General features: G+C 42.7%; 1 protein-coding gene across 1 annotated transcript; it reads left to right on the top strand.

Annotated features, from left to right (window-relative positions):
• Nucleotides 1-2519: 2519 nt before the first annotated feature.
• On the top strand, nt 2520-19709 carry CLRN3 (clarin 3). Its single transcript, XM_056528892.1, has 3 exons — nt 2520-2823; nt 9721-9903; nt 19193-19709. Exons 1-3 carry the CDS (start codon nt 2589-2591, stop codon nt 19465-19467), a joined length of 693 nt encoding a protein of 230 aa, XP_056384867.1. The 5' UTR covers nt 2520-2588; the 3' UTR covers nt 19468-19709.
• The last annotated feature ends 210 nt before the right edge of the window (nt 19710-19919 follow it).

The raw sequence follows: 19919 nt of genomic DNA, 5'->3' as shown, positions 1-19919 counted from the left end.
TTAAAGTCCAATGCACATCTATGGGAAATGTATGTGTGGTTACGGGGTGTGATGAGGGCAGATGTTGTTACTCTAGGGGCAGATGTTATTAACCCCTTGTATTCGTGACGCCAGGGCGTGGTTTATCCTCTATACCACCCGAAGTTATAACGCTATATCCTGGGCTAGGCACGGGGGGCAATAATGACTCCGACCATAAGGGCTTGCTGGGACTTGTAGTAGGACTGGACAATTTAATGCAGGCCACGCTGACTTAACAGTTGCTGACAGGGACTGACTAGACTTGACTGATGACTGACAAAGCTATGACTGAGGCTTACTTGCAATTGACTGTGACTGCAGACTTGACTTGAGGCCTCCAATAACTCTGGACACACAGACTAGGACTCAACTTCACTGCACTGGACCTCAGCAACAAGAGAGCGAGCTAGATCCTTCCAGGGCTTACATGGGGGAGACTAGCAGGGAGCCCATAAGTCACCCCTGGGATCACCTGGTCACTGGTACCTCCTGGGTAACAATCACATGGTACATGTGATTTTAATACATAGCAAAACATATATACAGGGGGGAAACAAGTACAGGGGGCCCAGGGGACATTGGAGGGAGGCTCCCGGACAGGGCAGCAAGGGTACAGGGTAACACCTCCCGTACTTGGCCACCACACATGTTCCAGCATAACTTCTGTAAGGCTGGAGATATTTAGCTAATACTTGGTCAGAGGTTGAGATACGAGGACAAAATATGAGAACAGGATATGAGGTCGGAATATGAGGAGGGGATTTGGGGTTGGGATATGAGGAGGGGATATGAGGTCAAGATATGGGGACACGATATGAGGACGAGATATGAGGTTGGGATATGGGGACGGGATATGAGGACAGGATATGAGGATGGGATATGAGGACAGGATACGGGGATGGGATATGGGGACGGAATATGGGGATGGGATATGAGGATTAAATGTGAGGATGGGATATGTGGACGGGATATGAGGAATGGATATGGGGACTGGATATGGGAACGGAATATGAGGACGGGATATGAGGTTGAAATATGAGGACAAAATATGGGGACAGGATATGAGGTCGGAATATGAGGAGGGGATTTGGGGTCGGGATATGAGGAGGGGATTTGGGGTCGGGATATGAGGAGGGGATTTGGGGTCGGGATATTAGGAGGGATTTGGGGTTGGGATATGAGGAGGGGATATGGGGTCAGGATTAAGGACAGGATATGAGGACAAAAGCTTTCCCGGGCAATGCCGGGTACTCAGCTGGTTACCTAGAAAACATGATAATAAGCAATATTACAGTAGAATCTCCCAGTGCTGTTTAATTCCCCATCTTGATCCCTCCAATGCCACTTTTTTCTTCCCCCTTTGAACCCTTCTGTGCCATTTAATTCTCCCTTTATACCCTGTGCCACTTTATTCCCCCTGTGCCAAATCATCCCCCCCTTACCTCCTGTGCCATACCATTTCCCCTTGATCCCCCCCTGTGCCAATTTATTCCCCCTTTATCGCTCTAAGACTGAGAGATTATCAATGTTTTTACATAGGTTAGCCAGGTTAGAAAAGCAGAGTGTGAAACGGCTGTCACCTGGTCCGCATCTGTTACCTTGTGGATACAATAAAACTCTTTGCATTTTCATTTCTGGTGTTTGCCACATACCAATTTCTGCTTTAGATATGACTGGTATATGCTGTACCTGCATCTATGAGAGTCCAGAGTAAGTTCACTGTTTATGCAAGGTAAATCAAGGCTTCCCTCTTATTCCAGCAGCAGCAGTGATTAGTGTAACCTATTCCATGCTGTTTTTTTTTTTTTTTTTTTTTTTTACTGCTTATAGCAGCTTGCAAAGCCAGTGCATTAGCAACCCCTTCTGCCACAACATGCCATCTATAGTTCTGTTCAGCAGGTATATTTTTTGCGTTCCGGTATTTTTGTCCTACAGGATCCCCGGTTCATAATTGGGACGTCCCCTAGGGACGTGGAGCAGCAACGCAGGCAGAAAACATGAGGGATTAAGAAGATAAGAAAGAGTGGACGGAGGGCTATAGTAGACTAAACCAATGGGATCTTCTTTCCTTCTGCCTCTAGAAATAAAGAGGAGCAAAATATACTGGTAATTATTATCCACATAGATGTAGGCAGCACAAGTAATATTTTAACAGACTATATACTCATTAAACCTTTATTATCCAGCCCCTTGTGCATTACATTGACCTGGCGTTGAGCAAAGCCAAATGAACCACTCAGCTCTGCTACATATGCCTAGTGCATAGTCTGTATATGTGTGTATAATACTCAAATAGTATACATATATCCAAGAAATAATTGTTCATCGTTGTTATTGTTACATTGTTATCTGTTGTTACAGCTATAGCTATAATACCGCATCCAGTGCTAAAGATCAGAGATTAATGATTGGGAACATTTATGGCAACCAAGAGTGCAAGGTTCAATGGGAAAACTCTATGCAAATATTAAGTCCTTCTTCTGCCTTTCTAGATGCAGGAACGTTTCGTGAGGGTGGACCCTAGTCGCTGAGAACCATAATAGAAGGACGCGGGGGGACTATAAAGAATGCCGTCCAAACAGAAGACCCTCCTGTTCTTTGCTGGGTTTGTGTCCAGCATAGGATCCTTCGCCATTATCTGCACTTGTCTGGCCACTCAGGGATGGGTTTCCAGTAAGGTTCAGTTTAAAGGTACAAACTATTCCGGAAACGCCAATGTAGATCTCGGACTGTTCAAAACCAGTCGCTCTAAGACTATCACTGATGGAGTGGCGCTTGGCGCCGAAGTGGTAACACGTGACGGTAATACATGAATTTTATCCTCCATTTTTGAAATGTATACGGTGAAGCAGTGCTGAGTTTGTTATCTGGCTTAACTCATTGTGATTTCATAACTGATAATCAATATTTTTACATGGGACTACGGGTTAGCCAGCAAAAGGAAAAGCAGAACAAATTTCTTCCAAAAACAGCACCACACCTGTCCTCAGGCTGTGCGTGGTATTACAGCTTGGCTTCATTTAGTTCAATGGAACTAAACTGCAATACCGCATACAACCTGAGGACAGGTGTGGTGCTGTTTTAAAATAATGAACCTCAGACTGTTCAAAACCAGTTGCTCTAAGATAAACATTGTGAGTGGCACCCGGCACCGAATCGGTGACACGTGACGGTAACACATTAATTTACCTTTCCAGTTTTATAGCATAGTAGAAATGTATACAAGTGAAGCAGTGCCAGTTGTTATCTGGCTCAAGTGATTTCAAATCACAATATCAATGTTTTTACAGAGGACGGCAGGATAGCCAGGAATACAAAAGCAGAACAAATTTCTTCCAAAAACTGCACCACACCTGTCCTCAGGCTGTGTGTGGTATTACAGCTTGGCTTCATTAACTGCGATAGAACTGAACTGCAATACCAAAGATGTATATGTTGTACATCTTTGCGAAACAATAGTTTTTCTAATATACTTCTTTAAAACAAATACTGGGACACTGACGAGTCCCTCAGCAGCATGAGGGTGTCCAAGGGTCATGGACACGAGATGTCTGATTGACAAGGCTGCAGGAGGAACACAGCCTGCAGCAACACTGCTGTAACACAGAGTATTACCAATCATGTGCCTCCAGCTGTTGCAAAACTACAACTCCAAGCATGCCTGGACAGACATATGATGTCTGGGCATGCTGGGAGTTGTAGTTTTGCAAAACCTGTAGGAACACAGCTGAAGACAACACAGCTGCAAAAAAGAGTTATCCAAACACTGCACCTCCAACTATTCCAAAACTACCATTCCCCGTATTACAGGACTGGCAAAGGACGACACACACTCTGATAAATGTGAGGTAATGCCCATGGGGAAGAATAATCGGGGCTGGGGTTATGTATTAAATGCGAGAACACTTGGGACGACTGATGTGGAAAGGACTTAGGAGTCTTAGTTAACAGTAAATTTAGCTGTAGTGACCAGTGTCAGGCAGCTGCTGCCAAGGCAAATAAAATCATGGGGTGCATCAATAGGGGCATAGATGCCCACGACAAGGAAATAATTCTACCGCTGTACAAATCACTAGTCAGACCACACATAGAATACTGTGTACAGTACTGGTCAGACCACACATAGAATACTGTGTACAGTACTGGTCAGACCACACATAGAATACTGTGTACAGTACTGGTCAGACCACACATAGAATACTGTGTACAGTACTAGTCAGACCACACATAGAATACTGTGTACAGTACTAGTCAGACCACACATAGAATACTGTGTACAGTACTAGTCGGACCACACATAGAATACTGTGTACAGTACTGGGCACCAGTGTACAGTACTGGGCACCAAGAAAGATATATTGGAGCTGGAGAGGGTTCAAAGATGGGCAACCAGGGTAATACGGGGAATGGGAGGACTACAGTACCCAGAAAGATTATCAGAATTAGGGTTATTTAGTTTAGAAAAAAGAAGGCTTAGGGGAGACCTAATCACTATGTATAAATATATCAGGGGACAGTACAGAGATCTCTCCCATGATCTATTTATACCCAGGACTGTATCTATAACAAGGGGGCATCCTCTACATCTAGAGGAAAGAAGGTTTCTACACCAGCACAGATGGGGGTTCTTTACTGTAAGAGCAGTGAGATTGTGGAATTCTCTCCCGGAGGAGGTGTCATGGGGAACTCTGTGAAAGAATTTAAAAGGGGTCTGGATGCATTTTTGGAGAGTAATAACATTAGGAGGTTATGTATACTAGATTTATAGGGACAGAAGGTTGATCCAGGGATTTATTCTGATGCCATATTTGGAGTCGGGTAGGATTTTTTACCTCTAGTATGAGGGTTTTTGCCTTCCTCTGGATCAACTCAGTAGGGACTCATTAGGGTTCTAGGTTGAACTTGATGGACTCTGGTGTTTTTTCAACCTTATGAACTATGTTACTATGTTACATGAATGACATAGGAAGATGTAAGTTATGTACTCACCATATTGTCTTTGGTAGTAGAGTACAGGCAATCTGAGAGGAAATGCTTACAGAGAAGGGCTCCCAGGCTCCAGAAAGCAGTGAGTCAGTAGAGTGAGGTAGGGGGAGGAGTCATCACAGTGCAGGCAAGAGAAAGACACACTCCCTCTCTGAAAAGACATTGAGCAGCTATAAGGCTGTCTGGGCATGCTGGAAGTTATAGTTTTGCAACAGCTGGAGGCACCCTGGTTGGGAAACACTGGCTTATGTCCTGGGCCTTCACTACCTTGAAGATCTAGGAGGCCTTGGCTGTCCATGATCTTTGTGCAAAACATACAGTATCCCTGTATACTTGAGGTTTGTGTAGTTGGCTGAGTGAAAGGCCACGCTGTCAGAACTACATATTGGTCTGATGTAAATACTTACTAGAAGTGACAGGTGTTTGACTCTCTCCATAATGAATAGTGAGATCTTGCATTATGCTGTATTTCTGTGTTGTTAGGGCAAATGCAGAGTTAAAGGGGTACTCCAGTTCAGAAAATTTCTGTGCCATCATCCATGGGCTGCCAGCATATAAAACAACAAACTGGACTCTGCTTCCTGCAGTCTTCTTCCTGGTTGTCGGTGGTCAACGTGTCACACTGAGTGTTCTTCAGCAGTTCTTCTGGTGCCTGGGCCCTTTACATCACATTGCTGCTCAGCCTATCACTGGCCATGGCGGGACATCGCTGCGGTTGGAGATTAGCTGAGCCGCAGTGTGACGCGTTGACCAGTTCCCAGCAACCAGGAAGAAGACACCACTGGAGGACTGGAGCCATATGGGGGCGCTCAGAGAGCGGCAGCAGGTGAGTCCAGTTTGTTGTTTTATATGTCTGCAGCCCAGTGATGACGGCGCCAAAACTTTCTGAACTGGACTATCCCTTTAACTTAAAACTCTTCACACACACACACACAACACACACAGTGGGGGAGATTTATCAAAACCTGTGCAAAGGAAACCTGGTGCAGTTGCCCATAACAACCAATGAAATTGCTTCTTTAATTTTTTCAGAAGCCTTTTTAAAAATGAAAGGAGCGCTCTGATTGGTTGCTATGGGCAGCTGAACCACTGTTCCTTTGCACAGAATTTGATAAATCCCCCACTTTGTTTACAATTAGTTTCTCCCTAACCAGAACCAAGTTAAAACTTATCCCCTAGCCGTCACGCCCCCTCCCATACCATAGACATAGGGGGGGGGGGGGGGGGTGGCATCACATCTCCAGTCCCGGAAACTCAGAGGTTTCCAAGACTGGAGCAGCAACCCGGCACCAAGTGGCAGGTATGTGACATCATAGGGGGTCCCAGGGATGGGCCCCCCGCAATCAGACATGTCTATGGGCAGAATACCCCTTTAAAGGAGTACTCCAGGATATGAAAACTTATCCCCTATCCTAAGGATAGCGGATAAGTTTCAGATCGTGGGGAATCTGACCACTCGGCCCCCCTGCGATCTCTCGTACACAGCTCTGGCAGTCAGCAGTATGGAGTAGTATGGAGTAGTAAAGAGAGTAAGGCAGAGAATGAGCCCGAGTTGTGAGAAGTTATTTGTCAAGGCCTACCCAGATGCTTGGGAGCAAGTCCAATTCCTTCAAGGAACTTCTCCTACATCCTGTGCACCAGCTTTGCCCTGGCATGAGGGACATCTTCGGCAGCCTTCAAGAGGCAGACCAGTGTCACATTTCTTCTAGTCCAGTGAGAGTAACAGTTGTGGAGGACCTCTCAGCGATCTGAAGCCGAGTAACAGTTGTGGAGGACCTCTCAGCGATCTGAAGCCAAGTAACAGTTGTGGAGGACCTCTCAGCGATCTGAAGCCGAGTAACAGTTGTGGAGGACCTCTCAGCGATCTGAAGCCAAGTAACAGTTGTGGAGGACCTCTCAGCGATCTGAAGCCGAGTAACAGTTGTGGAGGACCTCTCAGCGATCTGAAGCCGAGTAACAGTTGTGGAGGACCTCTCAGCGATCTGAAGCCGAGTAACAGTTGTGGAGGACCTCTCAGCGATCTGAAGCCGAGTAACAGTTGTGGAGGACCTCTCAGCGATCTGAAGCCGAGTAACAGTTGTGGAGGACCTCTCAGCGATCTGAAGCCAAGTAACAGTTGTGGAGGACCTCTCAGCGATCTGAAGCCAAGTAACAGTTGTGGAGGACCTCTCAGCGATCTGAAGCCAAGTAACAGTTGTGGAGGACCTCTCAGCGATCTGAAGCCTTAGTGGACCTCCGGTCTGGTTTGGATCACTTTTATTGCCGGGAGAAAACCTGCATGATTTTTGTCACCTCAGGGACTTTAACATCTCAGGAACTAACTAAGACCACACACTGACATTGCATGGGCTATTTTTACTTATGTTGGAACTCTTTAAGAACTGTGCATCCATATACATGTATATGGATAATCTGTTTGTTGAGAGTGAGTTACCTGTTGTATTGGACTCCTCTCTTGTGCCTGTGTAACATCAAGGGTACCCCACAATACTATTGGCTAGGCACTGTATTCAGGGAATATAAGGTACTTCCACTATATATTAGGTAAACCTTATTCAGGATCTGGCCCTGCCATGCAAGGTCATATTAAATTATTATTATCCAGGAAAAAACTTATTTTAACACTATTTTTTACCCCCACTTTTTACCATGCAGTAAAAATGACATATTATTATTGTGTGAGTCGGTATGAACGCAGAATTACCAAGTATGTATAGTTTATTTTAGATTTTAGTGTTTTAGGTTTAAAGGGGTACTCCGGTGAAAACCTTTTTTCTTTTAAATCAACTGGTGGCAGAAAGTTAAACATATTTGTAAATTACTTCTATTAAAAAATCTTAATTCCTTTCTTTTTGGAACACTGATGACATCACGAGCACAGTGCTCTCTGCTGACATCTTTGTCCATTTTAGCAACCGTGCATAGCAGATGTGTGCTAAGGGCAGCATGGTGGCTCAGTGGTTAGCACTGATGCCTTGCAGTGCTGGGGACTTGGGTTCAAATCCCACTAAGGATAACAATAAATAAAGCATTATTATTATTATAATAACGTCAGCAGAGAGAACTGTGCTCGTGATGTCATCAGAGAGCATTCCAAAAAGAAAAGAATTTCCTCTGTAGTATTCAGAAGCTAATAAGTACAAGAAGGATTAAGATTTTTTAATAGAAGTAATTTACAAATATGTTTAACTTTCTGCAACCAGTTGATTTAAAAGAAAAAAGGTTTTCACCGGAGTACCCCTTTAAGCTCATGAGCTCAGACTATTTTATCCGGGATTTGCACCCGGGTGATGCAGGTGGTAGTGTAGGGCAGTGGTCTTCAACCTGCGGACCTCCAGATGTTGCAAAACTACAACTCCCAGCATGCCCGGACAGCCGTTGGCTGTCCGGGCATGCTGGGAGTTGTAGTTTTGCAACATCTGGAGGTCCGCAGGTTGGAGACCACTGGTGTAGGGTATCTTGGTGTTAACCTTTAAATGTCGTGATGCCAAGGTGAGGTTTCCTCAATGTAATGGTCCTACTGCCAACCGTCCCACAAACGTCAGGGAGAAATAACAGAATGTCCACAGCAGATTTTCTAAAGTAAACTTGAAGTAACTTTACTGTATATTTTATGCAACGCATGTAACATAACAGTCTTTGAGAGAGAGAACCATGGTACAGGTTCCTCACCGGTTTGCTGGGACTCCGGGATCAATGAGCTTTGGTGCTAGCCACTGTGCTACTATTTCTAGGAGATTTGGGTTTCTAGTAGTCGCACAGAATTCAGTGATTTGAGCTTTGAGTAACTCACGTTTAGTGGCTGCGGATTCTTAGGCCTTAGGCCTAGCTTGAATTGATGATTTGTGCTGAGATGTGCTTCTCTTATAATCCGGAACTAAGAGACCAGAATTTAGTGGCAGCAGCCCCTTATATATTAAGGGGGTGGGACAAAACTCATTGGTTAGCATAACCTGTCAGTCCTGACCCAGTGAACTCTGGGTATCACATGACCAAAGGTCCTTAAACCATAATACAATCAATTTAAGGCACATGACCTCTAAGGTCCTATACAGAGGTATTCCTATATAACATTTTAAATATATATTTATTTATGCATGAAATAACATTTACATGAGGCGACTAGGGGTTAGTCCAAAGGGAGATCCCCCATTGTCATGGAGGGACTCTGGCTGAGGGGACTTTAGACAAAAGGACCAGGACCAGGTCCTGTACCGGGACACCACAATGTGATTATCTCCCCTTCCCTGTAGTAGATGTCACACATCACATGCCTCTCGCTCTCCTCCCTACCTGTATCTGGCTTCGGATGATGTCACTCATGCTGGGCAGCAGATCAGTGTATAGTGCGCATTAGAACAGCATAGCTGTCTCTTAGTTGCAGATCTTTGTTGTGTGTAAAGATAGTGAACAATGATAGTACTACTAGAGATGAGCGAACTTACAGTAAATTCGATTCGTCATAAACTTCTCGGCTCAGCGGTTGATGACTTTTCCTGCATAAATTAGTTCAGCTTTCAGGTGCTCCCGTGGGCTGGAAACCTTTTCCAGCCCACCGGAGCAACGGAAAGCTGAACTAATTCATGCAGGAAAAGTCAGCAACCGCCGAGCTGAGAAGTTTGTGACGAATCGAATTTACTGTAAGTTCGCTCATCTCTACTTGCCACTATTGCCAGGCATAATATGTACTTACTAATTGAACTTGACTTTCAGTTTTTCAGATATTAAATGAAACAAACAGCATTAAAATCATCCACATCTTAATTATCTTATTGCTGGTCATCAGTCTGATATCTTCATTCCTGAGCTCGGCGACTACGTGCTTGAACAGCGTCAGCAATCCCTATCTGACCTTCCTAGGGCCTCTTGGAGTTTATGTATGGACTGCTATCAGTGGTAAGAGGATGTCATTATAATTATTATATTATTTAACTTTGATGAATGTATTTGTCTAGTCAACAAATTAACAAAAAATAAACTTTTTTTTTCACACCATGTTAAACTTCGGAGGAATTCCCAATGTATGCTTCTGCCATATATCTATGATAAATGACATTTTCTAGTATCCACTAGTGTTGAGCGGCATAGGCCATATTCGAATTCGGGAATATTCGCAAATATATGGACTAATATTCGTCATATATTCGCTAAATTCGCATATTCGTAATATTCGCGTTTTATTTTCGCATATGTGAAAATTAGCATATATAAAAATTAACATATGCGAAAATGATATGCTAATTTTCGCATATGCGAAAATTCGCACGTCAGCCTCACACAGTAGTATTAGAGCCTTCTTTACACCACACAAGCTGGAAGCAGAGAGGGATGATCACTGTGATGTGTACTGTGGGGAAAAAAATGAATATTCGTAATTACGAATGTATAGTGCTATATTCGCGAATATTTGCGAATTCGCGCATATGCGATATTCGCGAATAAAATTTGCATTGCGAATATTCGCGAGCAACACTATTTTTCACTCTTTTTTTTGGCATTTTTCAGCTCCTTGGTGATTTTCCAAACTTGCAGTATGTTGAGCCACTGGCGATTTTTTTGTCACAATCGTGGCGTTTTTCTCCCATAGAAGTCTATGGGAGTGAAAAAATGCCAAGAAAAACGATATGTGAGTTTTAACTTTGGCATTTTTGCAGGCGTTTTTTATTCTTTTTTGGGACTTTAGCAAGCCAAAAAAGTGATGGAGATACCTTTTTTAATAAAATTTCGTAGGGTACCATTAAAAAAAAAAAAAAAAAAAAAAAAGATACAGTAGTGATGGAAAATATTGTATCTAACGAAATTTATTTTTTTTATAACAAAATTTTTATTAATTTTTAATACAGGGATCAATTTATGTGGGCGGGCGGGGTCCTAAAAATGTAGCCCACAATAATAAAAATGTATTGTGTGTGTGTTTTCCACTTTTTTTTCTTTATTATTTACATTTTTTTTAGGTAGTACTACTACTTCCAGCATGAAACAAACTGTTCCATGATGGGAGTAGTAATACCTGTACTAAGTGACAGATCGCCCGTTGCGATCCTCCTGAATAATGTATATACACCTATTCATATTTCCCGCAGAGCTGTAATTGGCCAGATGGTTGCAGCCAATCACAACTCTCTGTGGGACCATAGAAAAGCGGCCGGCCACATCTATACATTATACAGGAGGATCACAGCGGGTGTCAGGAGTGACATCCACTGTGATCTTTCCTTAACTGCAGGTACTACTACTCCCAACATGGAGCACACTCTGCTCAATGCTGGGAGCTGTAGTACCTGCATTAATAGACAGATCGCAACAGGTGTCAGAAATTACACTCACTGCTATCTGTCTATTGATGCAGGTACTACAACTCCCAGCATGGAGCAAAGTGTGCTCCATGTTGGGAGTAGTAATACCTGCAGGTAAGAACAGATCACAGCGGTATCACTACTGACACCCGCTGCGATCGTCCTATCTATAGCAGAGATGCAGAGCGGCTGTATACAGCACTCGCATCTCTGCACTATACTCCAGCCACTCACTCATTCATATTTCCCTCAGAGCGGTGATTGGCTGCAACCATCCGGCCAATCACCACTCTGGGCGGTAAATATGATTGAGTGATCTTCTGTTCACATCACTGGCTGGAGTGCAGAGATGTGAGCGCTGTATAGAGCCGCATCTCTACTATATTATGAACGATTACAGCGGATGTCACGACTGACACCTGGGGCGATATGTGTATTAGTACAGGTACTACTACTCCCTTCATGGAACAGTCTGTTCCATGATGGGAGTAGTAGTACTACCTAAAAAATGTAAAAAAAATTGAAAAAAAAGTGACACACACTTTATTAAAAATTTTATTACAATTTTGTTATAAAATATATACATTTTGTTAAATCAATATTTTTCCATCACTACTGCATCCTTTTTTTTAATTTTTTTTCTTGGTACCCAACAAATTTTGGGTACCAAAAAAAACTGCCAATGTGCAATTTCCACACAAATGAAAAAACGCCCGAAAAAAACGCCAGACGCAGGAAATTGCACTGCCGTTTTTTCAGGTGTTTTTTCTTGCGTTTTTTTTTCCAAAAATGCAGGACAAAAAACCAAGTAGAAACTTAGCCAAAAACAACCCAAATGGAGGGAAGAAAATTACATTTTTGTGGCCTTCATTGGTGATTGGGGTCTAGGGATACATTTGCTATATGCACTGGGAGATTTCCCAAAGCATACGGCAGGTAGACACCATTGACCTGGTGGGAAAAAATCCTTACTAAATCTGGGTTCACACACTGTAAAATTCGGAGCATATTTTTTTTTACGTGTGAAAAATCCGTCCACAATCTGTAAAATAAGCCGTCATTTTGCGGGAACATCCACGTGCAGAATACAATATGTGCTGAAAATTGTATTCTGTGTGAACCCAGCCTTATGACTTTTGGTAACATATAAAAAAACCTAATATTTTAGATATTCATAATTAAAGGGCAGTTTCCATCCCATGGTGTTATGGCATATCATGAAAAGATGAACAATACAATGATACGGAAAGAGTCTTTATTCTGGAAACCATGAGGGTTTGGGCAGAAGTACAGTGGGGTTCTGGATACACCATCACTTCTAAGGACCGTTCACACTACAGAATTTCCCAGCGGAATTCAGCTTTAAATTCCAGTGCAGCAGAGTCCCATTCGGTCAATGGGATTACACTGCACAGTGCACTACATAGTGCTCTTCATCACTGACATTCCGCCAGTGAAAGAATAATCTTAGTCATTATTTCGTGCAGAATATTATGCCGTCTATGGGGATGACACAGTCTGCACAATTGTAGCAGTCACGATGGAAAAAACCCTTATTTAAAGGGGTACTCTGGTGGAAAACTTTTTTTTTTTTTTTAAATCAACTGATATTAAACAGATTTGTAAATTACTTCTATTAAAAAATCTTAATCCTTCCAGTACTTATTAGCTGCTGAATACTACAGAGGAAATTCTTTTCTTTTTGAAACACAATGTTCTCTGCTGACATCTCTGTCCATTTTAGGAACAATCCAGAGCAGCATATGTTTTCTATGGGGATTTTTTCCTACTCTGTACAATTCTTATAATGGACAGAGATGTCAGCAGAGAGCACTGTGCTCGTGATTCTGCAGAGAGCTCTGTGTTCTAAAAAGAAAAGAATTTCCTCTGTAGTATTCAGCAGCTAATAAGTATAAGAAGGATTAAAAAATTTTTAATAGAAGTAATTTACAAATCTGTTTAACTTTCTGGCACCAGTTGATTAAAAAATTTTTTTTCCACCAGAGTACCCCTTTAACTAGCTGGTCTTCTTGTTACTAGCAGCCAATACATGATCACCTCAGTGGTTATGTGCCATACTACTGGCACTATGGCTACCATTGCTGTGCAGTGATGCCAGGAGTACTGCATGAGACCACATCAGGCCACTATTTGGCCACTTGTAAACAGTAACCAGGGAAGCTTTGGTCACAGAATCCAATGACAATACAGGAGCTGAGCAGAGGAAAAAATACTGCAGGTCTTTTTTTTTCCTTCGCTCAACTCAGGCAAAACAACAGACACCAGTCGGATACCCAACAGACCCTATTCAAAGAAACCCACAGAACCAATTCCAGCTCTGTTGTTTGTCTCTGTAATGGACTATGCGACAGAGCTCCCTTTTTTTTATATGTGGATAACCTAACCTAACCTAACTTCAGACTCAGACTCAAAGGCACGGACAAATAGATACTACAAAGCACTTAAACTGGTTTCAGAACATTACACTAATTTGAATATGAATAAATAAATAAATAAATAGTGAAGGTGTTATTAAAGATATAAAAAAAATTGACTATGTAGCTACTATCTTTAAAAAGTACCTGTCATGATCTTGATAATTTTTTTAATCCTCCCAGTTCACTGCCCCTCATAATAAACCACCACCTGTCTTTATTTTTTACTATTTTTTAGTTTTCTATCTTGATATTGTGCTGTATATTCTGCTCAGTCTCAGTCAGCTTCGTAGGCTGGGAAAAGGCATTCTTCAGCAGGCGTGACATCATCTGAAGCCCTGCAGGGGAGAACTTCTGCCCTCTCTCTGCTATGCTGCTCTGAACAGACAGTCTAGAGCAGTTCAGCAAGTGATGGGCTGTGATTGGCTGAGACTGCCCCCCACCCCCTCTAAACTCTAACTGAACTCTACAGTGTGCTCAGATCTGCCCAGCAGCTGCAAAAAGGGAGCAGAAATATCCAGCACAATGGTAACACCTTAAGGACACAGGGCATACAGGTATGCCCTGATGTCCTGGTACTTAAGGATTCAGGGTGCACCTGTAGGTCCTGAGTCCTGTTACCGGGGTTTAAAGCATTCTCACAAGCGGAGAACACTTCAAATCCCATGGGTCCCAACTGCTATCAGCAGCTAGGACCCAGGGTTAATGCCAAGCACCGCCGATCACTCCGATGCCCGGCATTAACCCTTTAGAGTTTAAGTCTAAGTGAAAGTAAAACTATCGCGGAAGCTCAGCGGAGCTGATCGGGACTACCGCGACAGAATCGCAATGTCCAAATCAGCTTTCTGGATGACAGGAAGGTCCTCACCTGCATTAATGATATGGCATAGCATTGATCAGTGTTTGCAAACTAAAGATTCAATGGTATAGCCCCCTGTGGCATAGCATTTATCAGTGTATGCAATCAAAAGATACAATGGTATATACCATAAAAATATTAATTAAAAGCGATCAAAAAGTCGCATCAAAACAAAAATGGTAGTGATTAAAACTACAGATAAATACTAGCAAAGAAAAGACAGGGTACCAGCACTCACTGCAGAGCTGCTGTGGCCCAAATCTCCTGGCAAATACGGACGACCAGGTATCAGACACGTAGCAGGGCACTCAGAAGCGAGGATGCAAAGCGCCCGCCAGCGACACCAGCTGAGTCCAACACTAGGTGGCTGGGTGGATAGGTGGTGACCTTTGACCTCTGAAGACACACCCCCTGACCTAACCCTAACCCTAGCCCTGAAAACTACAGACCACGGTACAAAAAATAAGCCCTCATATAGCCCTGTACGCGGAAAAATAAAATAAAAATAAGCAAAATGGCGTTTTTTTTTCATTTCACCCCACAAATAATTTTTTTGGTTTCACCGCAGATTATGTTATAAAATAAGTGATGTCATTACAAAGTACAATTGGTGAGGCAAAAAACAAGCCCTTATATTGGTCTGTAGGTGCAAAATTGAACGCGTTATGATTTTTAGAAGGTGAGGAGGAAAAAACAAAAGTGCAAAAACGAAAAATTATTTTTAATCCTTATGGTGAAAATGGGCTGAGTCCTTAAGGGGTTAAAGGGGTACTCCAGTGGAAATTTTTTTTATTTATTTATTTATTTTTTAAATCAACTGGTGCCAGAAATTTAAACAGATTTGTAAAATACTTCTATTAAAAAATCTTATTCCTTCCAGTACTTATCAGCTGCTGTATACCACAGAGAAAGTTCTTTTCTTTTTGAATTTCCTTTATGTCTGACCACAGTGCTCTCTGCTGACACCTTTGCAACATCTGGAGGTCCGCAGGCAGTAGACCACTGTCCTATACTTTACATTGCACGGATCCCACAACATACGATGGTTTCAACAAACGATGGTCCATTTGGAACGGATTACCATCGTATGTTGAGGGACCACTGTATATAAAATGTCATAGATGGTGACAGGTAGCATTTAAATGAGATGTCCTTTTTGAAATCATCATTTCAAGCATACAAATCACCTACAGGGTATAGAGCTAATAATATCACAATATACAAATATGGTAATAAATGGATAAGAGTTATGAATACTTGACAAGTGATTATGCTTGGTTGACCATGTGGTGGCCCAGTACAGGAGTTGCACCCCTGCTGTCCTGGTAAGAAGAACTCTATTGCAGTGTCCCCTGAGTCCCTCTTTAATAGATCTGAATGTAAATGGTTAATTATACCTGGTATAATCTATTGCAATGAATATATACTGTCATGTGCCTTTAAATACTGTTGTCATGTGTTGTAACCAAGGAAGGTACCAGTGATCATGTGACTTATAGGGTGACCTATGGGACCCCTCCAGAGTCTCTCCTCTATAAACCCTGGGAGGAGCTAGTTCAGTCTCTTCTCTCTCGAGTTCTGAGGTCAGTGAAGTCAAGTCCTGAGAGAGTGTCTGGTGTCCTGAAGTCACTGGTCACCTTCTTGGAACTAATTGAGCTGTCAAGACTATTACACCTGTCTACCTCAGTAAACCTGCCATTGTTCCATAACTTAGCATCAGAGTCATTATTTGCCCCCGCGCCTAGCACAGGATCCAGCAATATACCTTCGGGTGGTGTAGAGGTAAAAGCACACCCTGGCGTCACGAACACAAGTGGTTAATGCCATCTGCTCCTAGAGTAATAACATCTGCCCTCATCACACCCTCACCACAACCATATATACGTTTTCTCAATAGACAATTTTGATTTTCTGGGTCGATATTTCAGCATAAAAAAAAAAGAAGAAAGAAACCTCCTCCAGGTCTTTAAGTACGTTCAACGAAAGGTCTTGATTTTCTAAAGGTCAATACATAAGACAAACAGAATGCCCTTATAATGGTTAATGTCAACTTAACCAGTGTCATTTTTAATCAGGATGATCTAGATTAGTAACGCATGATGTATTACAGCACAACTGCAGTCATTCCATTGCCTTATATTGTAACATCGTAACATGAAATAGTTTGTTATTCACCCATCCAGTTCAGCCTATTAAAAGGGGTATTCCGCCTTTAAACATCTTATCCCCTATCCTCCTTTCATGTCTATGGGAGGGGGCGTGACAGCCATCACGCCGCCTCCCATAGACATAAATGGAGGGGGTGTAGCGTGACGTCACTCGGGGGCTTGGCCGTGACGTCACGTTCCCTTCTCAGAGGTAGCACCCAGCACAGAGAGGGGGCTGCACCGAGATCACTGGGGTCCCCAGCGGCGGGACCCCTGCGATCATACATCTTATTCCTTATCCTTTGGATAGGGGATAAGATGTATAAAGACGGAATACCCCTTTAATCTGCAGTTCTGATCCGGAGGAATGGGAAAAACTCAGGTAGAACCAATTTTATTGCGTTTTAGCGGAAAGTAAATTCTCCCTGTCTCCAAATCTGACAACCAGGATAAATCCCTGCATCAATGACCCCTCTCCAGAATCTAGTAATGCTTTTAGTGACATTATCGTGACATCATGGTCTGGCTCAAAAAACTCCCCAGTCTCACTGCTCTTACAGTAAAGAATCTCCTCCTTGTTAATTTTGAAACCTTCTATTCTCTAGACCAGTGTCTCTAAACTGTGGACCTCCAGATGTTTCAAAACTACAACTCCCAGCATGTCGTGGATGCTGGAGGTTCACAGTTTGGAGACCACTGCCCTAGACATAGAGGATACTCCCTTATTAAAGTTAAAGTTTTGGTTATGAACAGATTATAAGAAATTCTTTTTGCCCCTTGATATATTTATACATAGTTACTAGGTCATTATTTGAGTGGTATACAGTAAGCACCCCCTCCCCCCCCCCCGTGGTAAATACAGATGGTTTGAATACAGTGAAAACATTTTTGAGATGATTACCCACTTCTGCACAAGGTTATGGGGATGCTGGTTAAAGCGTCTAATAGATCATATATATATATATAAACAATAACGATAAAAGAGCAACAAACTAATGTCTTTTATCATGTGTCATTTTAGAGGCCACAGTAGGGCTCCCCATCCGATTCCTGGTACCTAGCCTTTCTAACTACCTCATTCTTGGTCAACAGCATGGCTCTCCATGTCCTTCCTTGTCCACAGCATGACTGCCCATCACATTCCTAGTCTTAGCATGATTCCCCATCACATTCCTAGTCATAGAATGGCTCCCCATCCCATTCCTAGTCATAGCATGGCTCCCCATCATATTTCTAGTCATAGCATGGCTCCCCATCATATTTCTAGTCATAGCATGACTCCCCATTACATTCCTAGCCTCAGCATGACTCCCCATCCCATTCCTAGTCATAACATGACTCCCCATTACATTCCTACTCATAGCATGACTCCACATCTCATTTCTAGTTATAGCATGACTGCCCATCTCATTCCTAGCCTCAGCATGACTCCCTATTACATTCCTAGTCATAGCATGGCTCTCCATCTCATTCCTAGCCTCAGCATGACTCCCCATTACATTCCTAGTCATAGCATGGCTCCCCATCTCATACCTAGTCATAGCATGGCTCCCCATCTAATTCCTAGCCTCAGCATGACTCCCTATTACATTTCTAGTCATAGCATGGCTCCCCATCTCATTCCTAGTCATAGCATGGCTCCCCATATCATACCTAGTCATAGCATGGCTCCCCATCAAATTCCTAGCCTCAGCATGACTCCCTATTACATTCTTAGTCATAGCATGGCTCTCCATCTCATTCCTAGCCTCAGTTTGACTCCCAATCACATTTCTAGTCAAACCATGGCTCCCCATCACATTTCTAGTCATAGCATGGTTACAAATATAATTTTTACACTACGATATATCTTCTTACCTCCACTGTGGTCCCAATGTGGCTCCCCATCTTATTCCTAGTCCTCAGCATGGCTCTCTTCTCATTCTTATTCCCCCTCATAGCTCCTCCCCTGAGTTCAGCATGACATGTGCTGCACCCACCCGATTTCTGACAGCCTCCCTCCTCCGGTCTATCTAAAGACACTCATTGGTATTGGAAATGCTCCCCCACCTACTTTCCAAGCTCCAATGATGCAGGGGATGATTCCAATGTTTGGTCTTATCAATGGGCTCCCACTGACAAATTTGCAGAAAAAAATATTCCTTGGTTGGACAAGTGAGTGAGCTTATAGATGGCCAGCTAATATGGTCTAGATGGGAAGAGGTCTTATTAAAGCCCTGTTTTTTGGGGGGGCATTTTCACTGTATTATCTTTTATCTATGCCTATTCAGGGTATTTGTAGATGTGTATCAGAAACACTGACATGGTGCTAAAAAGATGTTTTATATTTTAACCTATTTCGATCAAAACATTATTGATGTTAAAGGTCGGACACTCAAAGATGCCGCAAAAACAGTTGAAGCACTTCAAGGTTTCTTATTGTAATAATTATTTGAATTATTCTTCCAGGGATTCCCGTCCTACTCGCCATGATCTTGTTTGCAGTAAACATACAAGCCAATGAAATGCCGAAGGAAATTGCCAAAGCTATGGACACCACCACTGATGTTTTTGGATCTACCCAAAACACTTATGGATATTCATTTTGGCTTTTGCTTCTCAGCCTTTCTTTTAATATTGGCACGATAGGAATTATTTTCTATTATGAACATGCGAGATACAGCAAAAAAGTGGAAAAAGAAAAACCTATGGAGGGAGCGATCAATGATGTCATTCTATTCTGAAGGAAACTCCTGGACTTCTCACACGGACATAGACTCATTTCATTGCCTTTATTATGTGTCTTAGCAACAATAAACCAGCAGGAATTCTCGGGACGATCGTGATAGCAAATAAGAATGCTGCTTCCGAGATCATTTAATACTCTAATATTCCAGAACTATTGGATATTTTAAGTTGAAGAGATTCCACAAGTACCGTATTTTTCACCCTATAGGACGCACCGGCGTATAAGACGCACCCTATTTTTAAGTGCAAAATCTAAAAAAATTAAAGATTTTGAACCCAATAGTGGTCTTCAACCTGCGGACCTCCAGATGTTGCAAAACTACAACTCCCAGCATGCCCGGACAGCCAACGGCTGTCCGGGCATGCTGGGAGTTGTAGTTTTGCAACATCTGGAGGTCCGCAGATTGAAGACCACTGCGTAGGAGGTAATACTCACGTGTCCCCGCCG

Source organism: Hyla sarda, chromosome 7 (assembly GCF_029499605.1).
Source record: "Hyla sarda isolate aHylSar1 chromosome 7, aHylSar1.hap1, whole genome shotgun sequence".
In the NCBI taxonomy this organism is placed as follows: domain Eukaryota; kingdom Metazoa; phylum Chordata; class Amphibia; order Anura; family Hylidae; genus Hyla; species Hyla sarda.
This window is presented reverse-complemented; position numbering and strand designations above follow the sequence as displayed.